This window comes from Cinclus cinclus, chromosome 4 (assembly GCF_963662255.1).
Source record: "Cinclus cinclus chromosome 4, bCinCin1.1, whole genome shotgun sequence".
Lineage (NCBI taxonomy): Eukaryota > Metazoa > Chordata > Aves > Passeriformes > Cinclidae > Cinclus > Cinclus cinclus.
The window spans coordinates 39,375,159-39,388,590 of NC_085049.1; the positions used below are offsets into that span (position 1 = coordinate 39,375,159).

At 41.5% G+C, this 13,432-nt stretch overlaps 1 protein-coding gene across 1 annotated transcript in view; it reads right to left on the bottom strand.

The window, feature by feature from the left end:
* The window catches only part of GXYLT1 (glucoside xylosyltransferase 1), a 29,767-nt gene extending 19,589 nt beyond the window's left edge, over positions 1 to 10,178 (bottom strand). The window contains exons 1-2 of the mRNA XM_062491940.1: positions 9,979 to 10,178; positions 2,157 to 2,249 (exon numbers count right to left, since the gene is read on the bottom strand). Coding sequence (XP_062347924.1) covers positions 2,157 to 2,249; positions 9,979 to 10,178 — 293 coding nt within the window. The remainder of the gene's footprint in view (positions 1 to 2,156; positions 2,250 to 9,978) is intronic.
* Between the last annotated feature and the right edge of the window lie 3,254 nt (positions 10,179 to 13,432).

Genomic DNA, 13,432 nt, shown 5'->3' on the forward strand with positions numbered 1-13,432 from the left:
GCTAGACTTCACTTGCTGTGGTTAATAGACATGCTTGCAATTAAATTCATTCCTTTTCATCCAAAAGTCCTACTGCAAACCTGAGAACAACTATTAAGTACCATACTTGAAGCAGCCTTCAGAGTCTCAGTGCACCCAGTACAATGGACACACTTTGAGAGTTAAACATAGTTATAACTCATACCCAAAGCTGAAAGCAAACTGCAATTATCTCTTTGTTACTCCAGTCCATACTGGGAAACGAGGATTAGGACAGGCTCAGATGTTGGCCCACTGCAATTGCTGCTGCTATCCAAAGAGAGAGCACTTCCTCCTTCTCCCTGCCGTCTTCCCCACTTCTGTTAAACAAACTCATGGCACCTCTCCAACTGCAACTGAGCTTAAACAGAATTAGAGTAAGTAAAGTTTGAGAGAAGCATGGTGGCCCACTCTATATTAGAGCATCTCACTGAGGAATTCAACAAGCACTGAAGTCAGCACAACACATGGGGATTAATTTAATAGTAATTGATAAAACAATCCGTCATAATGTGAAATGCTTCATCTGAACGCTACACACACTTTATTCATTTAAACAGCTTTTTCTCTTTCAATTTCAAAATGTATAAACATTAAATTCTGCAAGCATTAGGTGTTCACCATGAACCATGTTTCATCATGCAAGTGGACTCATCCAGGAAAGTCATAATCAATGCATACCTCAACAGAATTGTCTACACAGACACATATGGAATTCTAAGTAGATTAATACAAGTTTCATCTTAAGGTATGTTCCAACAAACTGCATGGGATTTACCCATTTCTGATTCCAAGGTTCCACTTGCCTCAAGCCTGACAGAATATCCAGAAAGGAAGTTTTCTGCTATTTTTGTGCATTACTTTGTATTCATGTACTTCTTCATGCTTAGTGGGCTCAGAAGACAGCAAGAGCCTCTCCTCTCCAGCACTACAAGTGTTAGACTGGCCCAGATGTCCAAGGATTAAATGAAGCTTATAATCACATCCTGTCTCTCCATCTAGCATAAGCTAAACCCCTACACCATCAATCACAACAGCATTTAGTTTATCCCACTGCACTAAATTTCATAAGGCTAAACTCCCAAAAGCTAACCTAGAAGTTGTTTATGTCTATTCAAATAGCTAAATCTGCCTAACAAAGTCAGGTGAATCCCTATGGATTGACACAGTATGGATTGCTACCAATGGCAACGAGAAAAACTCAGCAGCCCCAAACTGCAGATGAAGCTCACTAACAGAATAAAAATCAATCTAAGTAACCTCTTTAAGGAATTTCTTGACAACTGATGAGCTTAAAAAGCACTGACAACACACAAGCAGAGAAGAAGAAGGGATCTAAAGCCTTTCCCATAATCATAATATTCAAAAAAATACTAAGTCTTGTGAAGTTAAGCATTTTTTCCCCTTATACTAACAGGAAAAGATAACCATATCCAAGGATGATCAACAAAATTTCAAATGTAAGAAAAATCGACTTACAACTTTAGTTATATACTGAAGAGAACTATGCAGGTTAGAGGACAACCTGATAAGTAGCTTACTTCTTTTCAAGCTACGTATGCAATGTGACAACCTAAAACTTCTGAGCCACCATGTCAAAACATTTAAACTTATTGTTACAAATGCAGCATTAAGAACACAGTCTAGTCTTTAACATACTAAATGTTAAAGAACATTCAAAACTGTTTCTTCAGTGCTTTTGGATGAAGTAAATTCTTGAATTCTATAAAACATGTAACTTGAATTTAAAAAATCAATATGTAATTACTAAGCATACCATTTTATTGAAAGTTATGCCACAGGTATAAGTGTGCAGCAAATTTTATTTTAGGAAAATAATTTATCATTAACTGTTCAGACTATATTAAAAGGGGCTTTTAACAGATGTTAGTTAGCAAGTTTATATTTAACAAAGCAATATAATTGAAAAATCTACTCTTGATAGTAACACTTGAGTCTACAATTCCAGAACATAATGTAACAAGTAAAAACCCAGCTAAAGGCAATCACAATATAAGCAGATGAAATGCCTGTGAAGTAATCAAGATATTTTGTTTTGTCACCTTGCTAAAGAGCCAAAAAACATCATCTACATCTGTCTGAATCAAACAATAAAGTACTATTTAACAACATCCTACCTAAAAGCAGCTTCCCAAAAGCAGTTCATTCCACAAACATCAGAGGGCAGCATCCAATAGGAATTCCAGAAAGATACAGACAAATTCTTACACCTAACAGAATAAGACAAAAATAACCTATATAAATGTTATTGATTTTATGGCAAAGTGAATAGTCTCCTAGCTCAAGCATAACTTGAACAGCTAATTAGTTGGCAGAAAACTAGTTATGCAATGCAACTTGAATACAAAGGAGAAGGTATTAGATGCCAATCAGATTTTTTTAAAAGTAGAATGGTCCCATCCTTTAGCCTTTCCTCTTCACATATTTTCAGAATGAGAAAAACAGAGGGGCTGAGATTTCTAAGGATCCTTCTATGTTCTTGGCTTAAATTAAACCCACAGGTAAGGAGTGAATGGCAACATTTACTGCTACAACAAATGTCACCTTCTCAATACCTTTGTCCATTCAAAGCAGAGGAGCAACTGTAACTTTTCACTTTTGAGGTTACATTATCCATTTAACAAAATCCCTATTCATCTGTTACTCTAGTCAGTGCAAACCTGCAAATCTGATTTTTAATAAAAAACAGGACTTAGCAGCACCAAGGAATTCCATTGTTTCATCAACACAAATGGTTAATGCAATACAGAAATAAACACAACACTTCACAAGTTTTCTTTCGTCCTACTAATAGAAAGACTAATAATTTATTGACTTGGGCTATGCTAACAGCTAAAAAAAGAGCAGGGTTTACTAGTTCACCATTACATTTTATGCAACAGCAATATAGGAAGTATTTTATAATAGAAACCAAAGGGTATATTTCAAAGGTTCTGGTGGGAAAATCAACATCAAGAATAACGATCTGAAATGAGTAAGCATAATACTGTAAAGCAAGAGATATTCTCTTGAGCGACCTTCTCTGCTCGATGCTCTCTGCTCGGGGCTCTGGTGATACAAAGCCAGTAGTGTTTATTCTCCTTTGAAAGTTAGCATCCGTGAATGAAAGACATGTGCGAGAAGAAAACTGACACAAAAGCTGCTGACGAAAAGGTACTTAAGGACTATAGCTCAGAACTCTACTGAAAGTTGGCTTTGCAGGTTTGAAATTAATCAGTATCATCCTGGTAATGTAATCTGAAACCTGCAAAGGCCAATGTTTTGCTAACACCAGACAACAATAGCTTAACATAGCACCAAAGAATGTCAAGCTGAGTAATTTCTGCTTTTTGTAACACTTGACAAAAATGACCTGATGAACACTGTGTTTCACAAAGCCTCATTTAAGTGCTGTGGGGGATGGTGCAGTCCTTTGGTAGATCACAGGAAATCCTTGTATTCTGTAGATAAATGTGTTTGCAAGAATTTTCAAATGATTTTATTTCATGACTTAAGAATGCTCTCCACAAATAAATACCCAGGCACAAAAAATGAGCATATAGACTGCAACTCTATTTCAGGGATACCTGCACTACTCTACCAAAGTATAAAACCATGAGCTCTTTCTACCAGATTGTTTCTTACATTACTCTTCATGGCTTTTGAACTTTTATAAAAACTTCAAGGCACATAAGGTCTCGCACTTATATGAAGAACAATTTTTATAATCTCTATTATTAGCTTTTTGAAGTAACTGTTTCTCATTACTTTCAGGATAAATTAATAGCCAATGTCTCCAAAAGAGTTTTCTGGTTTGCAAGATTATTATGCTATTATTACAGGGGATTCCTCTTCCAGTTGTCAACAAGAGTTTTCTTAGCTCTCTTGAGAATTACCCTACCCAAACTACCAAGGCAAGAGGCAAATCTGAAGTAGTGGCTAAGTCATTTCTCTGACACATTAGGCATTTCTAACATTCCACTTAGTACAAGATTATCAGCCTTGGGTTTGATTCATAAACTTCATGTTTAAAACAGGATACATAGGTATGCCATTTACCTAATGTTAGCTCAAGACATTCTCCTGTCAACAGCTATTTATCTCAATTGACCACGTGCTACCATATTCCCCAAAGTTTTTTTAAATTAAGGATTAAGAGACTGGAATAATTGGACAGCATTTTCTTCTTGTCATTCACAGTAAGATCATTTAAAATGCCTCAATACTCATGAAGGTATTTTTACTTGAAATAAAATTTGAGGAAAGCTTGGACTACAATCAATTGCTTTTCACAGCTAGGGAGATGCATTACACCCATTCACAAACAGGCACAATCACTTTTACCTCAGAGAGGTTACTAGTCAGACAGAAATAGAGAGGAATAGTTACCTTCAGTACCAGGGAGGGATATTTTGCTCAAATCTGTTATTGTTACGTGATTACAGGCCAGTCCTCACAAACAGAAAGCTGAAAACAATGTCAGGTGAAACAAACTAACCAATGCACATAGAGTACCCTAACACAGCTCTGATTCACAAGGGGAGACAGCCCGTGAGCCAGGCAGATGATCCATCCACCAGCCTGGACAACAGGAGAGACTTTCCAGGCCAGTTTACCAACTGCCTAATGGGGCTACTGCCTGAAAGGGTGTAGGACTGACTCACTGTGGGATCAAAGGCTGACTGGGGAGGAAGGTGAATGCAAAAAACAGAGAGAACATAAGAGGTCACATGTGAAGACTTCTGTTTTCCGGGTGACAGGACTGGCTCCATTCCATCTGCACATACAGAGGTCAAAGTGCCTGCAAATGAGAAGATGGCCACAGATCCTACGGGCCCACGAGCCTGCGGTGCCAGGGGCTGGAGAGACACGTGTGCACACAGCGTGTGGGTGTGTATATGCTGGTACACGGAACCACCACAACCAGACCAGCCTGCAAGCAGAGCAGGAGGCTCAGGAGCCAGGAGTCAGACTGGGCCAGGCTCTGCAGGGAACAGCGAGTCTGAGCTACTGAAAAACCTCTCTCTTACATAGCCACAAGAGATTAGGGTCTGAGGGATGGCAACTGGAAGCACCAGAAAGTCTGAGCTGGCCACCTGGGGCTTGAGGAGTGGCTAATGTTTAAGGATATAGGTAAGGACCAGCTAGCCAAAACACTCCCTTTCATGAGGCAATCCTGCAGCCCGCTACCACAAGGCTAAGGCCAGTAACTGGAAAGATCCAGCACATTCACTTGTACAAGTCACTGCACATGCAAGAGGGTGTGAGTACCAGAAAATTAACTGGGGCTGCAAACCTCAAGGATTCACACACTCAGGTCAGCAGCAGTGGAGGCCAGAGGATCAGAAACCCATTCCTGGACGAAGCAAGTGTCTAAGTAAGGCCAGTAACTGGAGGAATCCACCTTACATACATTGTATTTTTCACTAAAACCTTTTACCCTGATCAGTCAGAGAAAGGAACAGGATCAGGACGCTTGTTTGTGGTTGTACAGGCACTGTTTCCTGTGCGCTGATCTCTGTGGCCAGTTGTGTGTGTGCACTAAGAGCCTATGATCCCATTGGAATAAATGCTGCGCTTTGCTACTGCCTGGACCCAGTGACATGGAAATGCAGCAGCCTTGCCTCCATCACACTACTGGGCTGGACAATTCCTAACACCCTCCACAATCAAAAATATAAAAAACAAGAAATACGAAGTTTCAAAAATCACTGGTGTCACAGACAAGCATTCTCAGTGATCTGTTTGCCAATTCAAATCATCTCTCCCTTAAGCAACCAGCCATTTCTTAACCACCCTTACCAGTTAATCTAGCTTCAACAACCCTGGGTAGTAGAAATTCTAGTATTGCAGACATAGAAAAAGTCTATTTCTGAAAACTTTTCAGAATGAAAGGACGATTTCATATTAGTGTGCAAAATACACAGCAGTGCGTAAGTTGCAGTCATGAAGACTGAGACCCTGTGCTCAGGCAAGTCAAGTTTTAACCATAAGAAATCCCTCAGCAATCAGTAGTAACCTCCTTTTTCTAATGGAGATCATGGTTGTCAGAAATACTTTTCAATCCATGTGGCACCTTTTGTACTACTGTAACTCTACAGCAAACTCAGCAGAACGTCCAAATGGTGAGGGGTGCAGCCCTGATGACTACGTTCCTGTCGTAATTCCTTTCATTAACAACCTAAGTTTTATCAACTACATGAACCAACCAATAGACAGACTCATGTAGGTCTCTCCTACAGCATATCCCACAAGTGCAGCAAAACAGGAAGGATGAATTTCCTTTCTGCTCATAATCACACAGGAGTAAAAAACTGGGATGATAAGATGCTTAATTGAACTCCCAAATGCACTAAGAATTTCTAATTCTCCTCAATAGCTCTTCCTGAACATTTGCAGCAATACCACAAATTTGTTATGACATCTTTTGTCATAGAGGCAATGGCTTTATTAGATAGGAGATAGTTGATGCAATGCTAGATGTCTGATACCTAAGCTTTTTAACTGGAAAAATCTTGATAACATTTCATCGCTTTGCAACATTCCCATGCAAAATAATATTTGCTGGTCAAATGCTTGTCAAATTCAGCAGTTTTAAAATGAAGTTTCAACTTCAAATCATTCAACGTCTCACCCTTTTAAGTTTACCTTGTATTTTTAAGTTTTTTGACAGGTTCTGGACCAATTTCTTAAAATAAGAATAGCTGAGAAGCAAACTGGTGAAACTGCTGGTTAAGCTCTGGTACTGATGAGTACAGCCGCGTACAGGCCAAGGAAAGAACCAGCTACCTGTCACAAGCACAGTCCTCTGCTAAGCTTGTGGATATACTTGCTACCCTTTCCCATGCACTATAATCCAAGTAACTCCCCCTCTACCAGAACAGTTAGAGAGCAAGAGACCAGTACAATCAAACATCAGTGCTGCATATAGCAGAATGGTATGGCTGGCAGCACAAAAATGCTAAACTACACTGTAAGGGAAACATGTTCCATTTTAGTAGGATCAAATTCACTAACCTCACTAAATTCACAGAACTGACAACAGACTGATTCCTTCTGTGTATCTCAAAACTGCTATTAGAATAGCACTTTTTTGGACCTGAATAGAAAGATGAACGCTATCTGCCTAACTGAAGTGGCAATATTGACAAAATATCGCCTTTGAGGGAGTCGACAGCTCCTCCCAGCTCTGTATCATCTGCAAACTTGCTAAGTATCCCTTCCAGTCCTGAGTCCAAGGCATTTATGAAGTAGTTTAGCTATTCAAGTCTTAAAAGTGTTCTTCAGCTGTTTACATCAAGTCTTGAGATACAAGACTTTAGTCTCCAGTCCTCTTGTTCCTCAGGCCAGAGTAGCACTTGAAACAAACAACTCCTTACCAAACTGATTACCCAATAAATTCCTGTGAATTGTGATGTTTCTTGGGGGATCCTGCCTCAGCCTGAAATTCTAGTTTCAATATTGTACTTCATTTTAAATTATTTTCTTCTTAAGCATGTCATCACCATTGCTAAATTCTTTCTGGTGCAGAATTACAATACCCTATTCAAGGCTGGAGGTTTTCATGTTTGCATGTTTCCAAAAACGAACAGAAAACCCAACATCTCCGTCCCCTATCCCAGAGCATGATCGAGATCTTTCTGCCCTTGTGGCACACACCAAACTTGACTATTCAGGCAAAGAAAACACTTCTTGGCTAAAGAAAACAGAAGAACACTGATGAGCGCATTAATGCCTTCAGATAATAGATTTGCTTTGCTGAACTGTATTTTTAAGCTATCAGTGAACACAGGTGAAGCAACCCATTTAGGAAAGTTACTATTAATGCATACAAAATGTTAAACTTAAGGATTAGAAGGTGAGCTAAATGCAATTTACTCTGCAAGGTTATACATCCTTCAGGATATTATATGATCACAAGAGAGTCAGAAGTGGGCATAAAACAGACAGATGGCCATAGAACTGTGTGATTGCACATAGTGAAGAAGTAGCTGATGCATAAAAACTGAAAAACACCAACACATTCAGCAAGATCTGTGTGTCACAAAAGCAAATGTAATGCAGTTTAACACTCAAGAATAATTTCCAAATGCATCTAAACGAACATTCAGTGGGACATTTCTTAACGGCCACAGGACAGAGCTCTTCCTTAAACAAAAGCCTTTTAGGGACTTTTCTAAGAGTCTGACTCACAAGTAAGTTTAGCACATACAGCATGTTTCCATAATTTACAAGAGAGGATGTTTAACCTGAGCCTTGAGCTTGACAGCAGTTTATGTGCAAATAATTGTCACACAGGTGACAACAGACACCGGTTTTGGAAGGAGATATGCCCCCACAAAACTGTATGTAGTGGAATTATCTGTGACACTTGAGAGCTCTAAAAAAGAACCTTCTCAGTCAGTAAAGCTTTTCTATTTGACAACACAGGGCAGATTTATGTCTTATCTAACATCACTGCAGCAAGAAGCTTCTTGAACCTTGCTGAGGGGTTCTTCTTCACTCATATTTTAAAACTACACTTTTAGTACAAATACTAAAACAGTATGGCTTTTAAAATAAACTTGGTTCTTCTTTTGCTTACTAGCAGTATGATGTAGCTTAAAGTCATTTCAGTGTTTAATAGTACAAATCATTTATTTACATTATCATCTTCTACCCAAAAAAAAAAGTTTGCTTCATTTAAACTGCATGTTTTCTTTAGTAAAGCAAAATCATACATGGTTTTTTCATCATATTTTTATTTAGAACTAGTAGATTTCAACTACTCACAAGGAGTTTTTAATCATGAACTAGAAGCTCACGTTACAATCTGTATTAACTTGAACTAAAGCAAAAACACGGAGGAAAATATTCTTTTAAGTAGTTACACCAGTCGAAAGCTGGGTTTCACATTTCAGCTGACTCCACCCCTAGCAGCTCAGAATGCTCTTTCACGGTATTTTAAGATTATTAAGTCAGACCTTGTCATCCTGCCATCCTCCGTAAGCCCTTTACAACAGCATCGACACTTTCATAATTACATGATGAGGCAATACAGAGCGCTGAGTTGGCCAAAAACTAGGTGGTTTTCAGGCAGGTAACCACACCACATCAATTCACTCATGCGCTCAGAGGAGCACAAGCAGCACAGGGACTGGGGGGCGCCAGAACTTGTACAGCACTGGGAAGCCAAACCAATAAACTCACTTTTCTTTAAACTGCTGGAGAATCTGAGCAGAGGTACAGCTAGAATGGTCTGGTTCTAATTTTCCCTCCGTTTTCAGTAGCAGATTTCTCATCACTCCTCTTTTCCTGGCTTTAGGACTCCAGCAGCCACAGGCAAACAGGATTGCAAAACTGTGATCTAAAGGAAAACTAGTAATTTCCATTCCATAACCTCACTCACCACTTGGCCACGTTAAAATTTCTGCTGACAGAGGGAAAAAGAACTATGCAGAGTGTGAGATGCTCGGATATGCACCCCTTTAATTACAGAACTGAACTCACTGGTTTCTGTGAGAAGACTGGCCGTATTAAGGTCTCCCATAATAACGTTTTGCTCCACTGAAGTTATATTTAACCATCATAAAGTTACTAAGTTTCAGACCTGAAGGAGCACCGTGAAATTTTCTCCTTTCGGAAAAAGAAAACGCAACCCTCGTCGCTTCACTCGCCCTGTCCACCCAAGCAGGGGCCAGGGAAGGGCTCAGCGCCAAGGGGCCGCGCACGGCCTGAAAACTGAGAAAGTTTTCCTTGTTCGTTTAAGGCTTCCCCAGCCGCCGTTCCCCGGTGTCCGGCCCGCCGGGAGGAGCGCACGGAGACAGCGCCGCCCGCCGCCCCCGAAAGCGCCTTCCAGGCCCCCGCGCCGCCGCCCGGCCCGCACCGCGCAGCCGGGGTCGCCAGCGCCCCCCGGCCCTCCCCGCAGGAATGCGGCGGGAACCGCCCCCCGCGCCCGGCCCCGGCTCCGGCCCCGCGTACCTGCCGGTCCCCGCCTCGCCTCGGCCCGCGCTCCCTGCCTGCCGCCGGGCGCCGGGCGTGGCGGGGTCTCGGGCCTGCCTCTCGCGGCCGCCGCCGCCAGGCTCCTGCTCCAGGGACAGGGCCAGCTGGCTGAGGCCGTAGAGCAGCGAGCAGACGGCGCAGCCCAGGCACAGCAGCGCCACCCGCGCGAACCGCCGCATCCTCCCGCCCGGCGCGGCACGGCACGGCGCGGCACGGCACGGCCGGGCGGGCCCGCGGCTCCTGCGGCGGCGGGAGCTCGACGGGAGCGGCAGCGGCGCGATCCCCGGCCCGATCCCGGCGTGCGAGGGGCGGGGCGGGCAGGGGCGGGACCGGGACCGGGCCGGGCGGGACACAGGGCGGGGCCGCAGTGCCGCCCACTGTTTATTTGCTCCAAAAGTGAAAACAGCTGCACCTCCCCCCCCGCCCTTTTCCCGCTGCTTGCCTCCCTCCACCGCGGCCTCCTGCTCAGCTTGGTCTCATCCCCATTCGGGCCTCCCGAACATCGGTCCCTGGGAAAAGTCGAGAGACGAAATAGCCAAAGTAGAGACAGTGGCAGCCCCGGTCTGTTCCGCACTGGTGCAGCTTCACCTTGAATCTTGTGAGCAATTTTGAGAACCTCAATATAAGAAGAACATAATGCTGTTAGAGGGAGTGTGCCTTCATTAAGGGCAAAAGTGGGGCTAAAGCTCCCTCAAAATGACACTCTTTCCCCGCTCTCAGTGTTTCTGTTGTACTAACTTTACCTGCGTGAAAGCTTTACAGCTGCATTTGCGCAGGGATATTCTATGCATATAAATATCTAAAGGGAGAGTTCCAAGAGGATGGAGACAAAAATCTTCTTGGTTGTGCCAAGCAATAGGACTAGAGGCAACAGGAGAAACTGGTACACAGGAAGTTCCACCTGAATATGAGGAACAACTTTTTTTACTGTGCAGATGACGGAGCACTGGAAGATTGTCCAGGAAGTAGTGGAGTCTCCCTCACTGGAGATATTCCAGAACCATATGGATATAATCCTGTGCAATGTGTTCTAGGAAGACCCTGCTTGAGCAGGGAGGCTGGACCAGATTACCCACAGTGCTCCCTTTCAACCTTTACCCATTTTATGATATTCCCACTCATTCCTTAGGCAGCTGAAGTTATACAGATGTCCTTTCTCCTTGTACAGACACAGTCTGAGCATGCAAATCACTTTGGCCCCCAGCCCCCTTCCCTCTTCTGGCCCTGGCACACAGATGACTGAAATGGCAGAAGAAATAACAGCTGTACATCTTGATAGGGAGAATATAGATTTGGTTTCAGCTGAATCCAACACAGTAGTGCATCTTCTCTCGAGTCCAGACTACTGAGCAAAGGCCTAACATCTTAACTAACCTATACTATTGCCAAGGTAAGTATTTTAAAGTCATCATTCAGTGCTGCTCCCTCAGCTTCTGGTGCTGGTTAAAAAAAAATTACACATTTGGAATAATTCTGCTTACTTCTTTGTCCTTACAGTGCATTTGGCTCACATTTTTTCTATGGACTAGAAACATCCTTTTGTAAATTAGGTGATAGTATCCCCATTCAGAACCCTTCATTTTAAGAGAAGTGCCAACATGATTTCCAATAAGCCATAAAATATAGTTCAGTTCTAGATTTGTGGTCTAAAGATGTATGCTATATGTGAATGCCTATAAAACCTGAGCCTTAGCCTACTGCTGTTCTTGGCTGTGCTTGAAATAAGGGGAAAGCAGGATGCCAGCTGGCTACTGTGGTAGTTGGAAGAGAAGTAATGTCAAAATTGTTCATAACCTCTTCATCAAAATAAAAAACAAATGAGAAAAGGTGGTCCTCAGAAAATACGGGATACTCAGCTCTGTTTGCAGTGGAGATACTGGGATGATTATTAAGATACAAATAGGGAAATTTGGGCTGAGGAAAAAAACCCCAACAGAATGTAGAATCCAAAAGGAGTAAGGAATTAGGGAGGATGAAGAGAAATCAGGGCCAAAGATGGCAGGGTGGTGATGGGAGAGTCATAGATGAAATGGCAGAGGATTTGTAAGAACTCTGGAAAGAGAGTACTGGCTTGCACTGCAGGAGGAACTAGCTCTGAAAGCACCACCCAAGGTCTTAGCTGGGCTTTCTGCCCCTTCTGTTCTGTGTTTCTCAGTGCTTTCTGCCACAGGCTGCCATTCAGCTTCCCTGATTTTGTTTGTGCTCGAAATTGGATTCATTGCTCTCATTGCATATCTACCTGCTGACCTGCGTCATGAATTCTTGCACTCTCCCACTTCACAGCCTCTTACACACACTGCCAAGTCCATATGGCTGGGCATGACTAACACAGAGATATGAGAGTCAGAGTAGAGAGATACAATGCAGTATTTACTGACAGCAACCTTAAAAGCAGAGACCACTCATTCCCTGCTGAGGAGTGGCACCTGTCTTTTATGTGGGAAGAGTGCTCCACACAGGGAAAATGAGGTCTGAAGGGTGTTATAGTGGCACCAAGAATGAATGTGGCAGATGGGTAGTAATAAAGGTCTCATGCTTCAGAAGAAGAAATTATATTCTTAGAGAAGAAAAGAATAAATAAGGAGTGCTAAAGAGAGGTGACATAGGGAGAATTTTTTTTTATTATCAACCATATCATTATATGAATTTAAGGACCAAATATGAATTTAAGGACCTCTCTTCATTCAGTGCTGTTCAGTAATATGTGAATAATTAATGAATGAGAATGTACTGCAGTACTCTAAAAATATAACTAAGGGAAGGTCAGAGAGAAAGTGTCATTGTTAAGCTCTCTGTTGCTATTGGGGAGAAAAAAACAGCTAAATTTACACAAACACAAGGGTCTTTTTTTCACACTGCAAAATCTGTCAATTTAATCTATCAGTTGGTCTGCTAAAAGATGAAACGCTTCTTACTATGAACTTGGCCTTGTGAGTAAGGAACATAAGCAAAAGTAACTGAAATGCTATAGCTAAATTGTATCACTGAGAAGAAAAAATATCAGATGGTATATAATTAACCAATTCAGTTTATAAATTCTTTAAATATCAATAATTATGTATCTTTATTATCATGAATAGTTTATGAACAATAGGTAACATTTTATGCTACAAGGTCTGCTAGTCTTTAGCTTCAAACACAAAGAGTTATAATCAGATGCAAGATTCCTTTTATTAACAATTTTAAATCTTTAAATCCTTTTCTTGACTAGAATTCAGTTACTTAGGAAAATAGCTCAAATCCAGACAAAAGCTATCTTAATAAACTACAGGTGTTAAATAAGTTGTTAAGACAATCAATTTTCTTGAAAGAATCAGCATCTGATACTTCTACAAGTGTAGTCATTGTAAGCCAGAAAAGGAAACCCACATTCTAACAACTCATTAGATCGAGATAAATCAAATTAACTTAAATAATAAAAAAGTCCTAATCA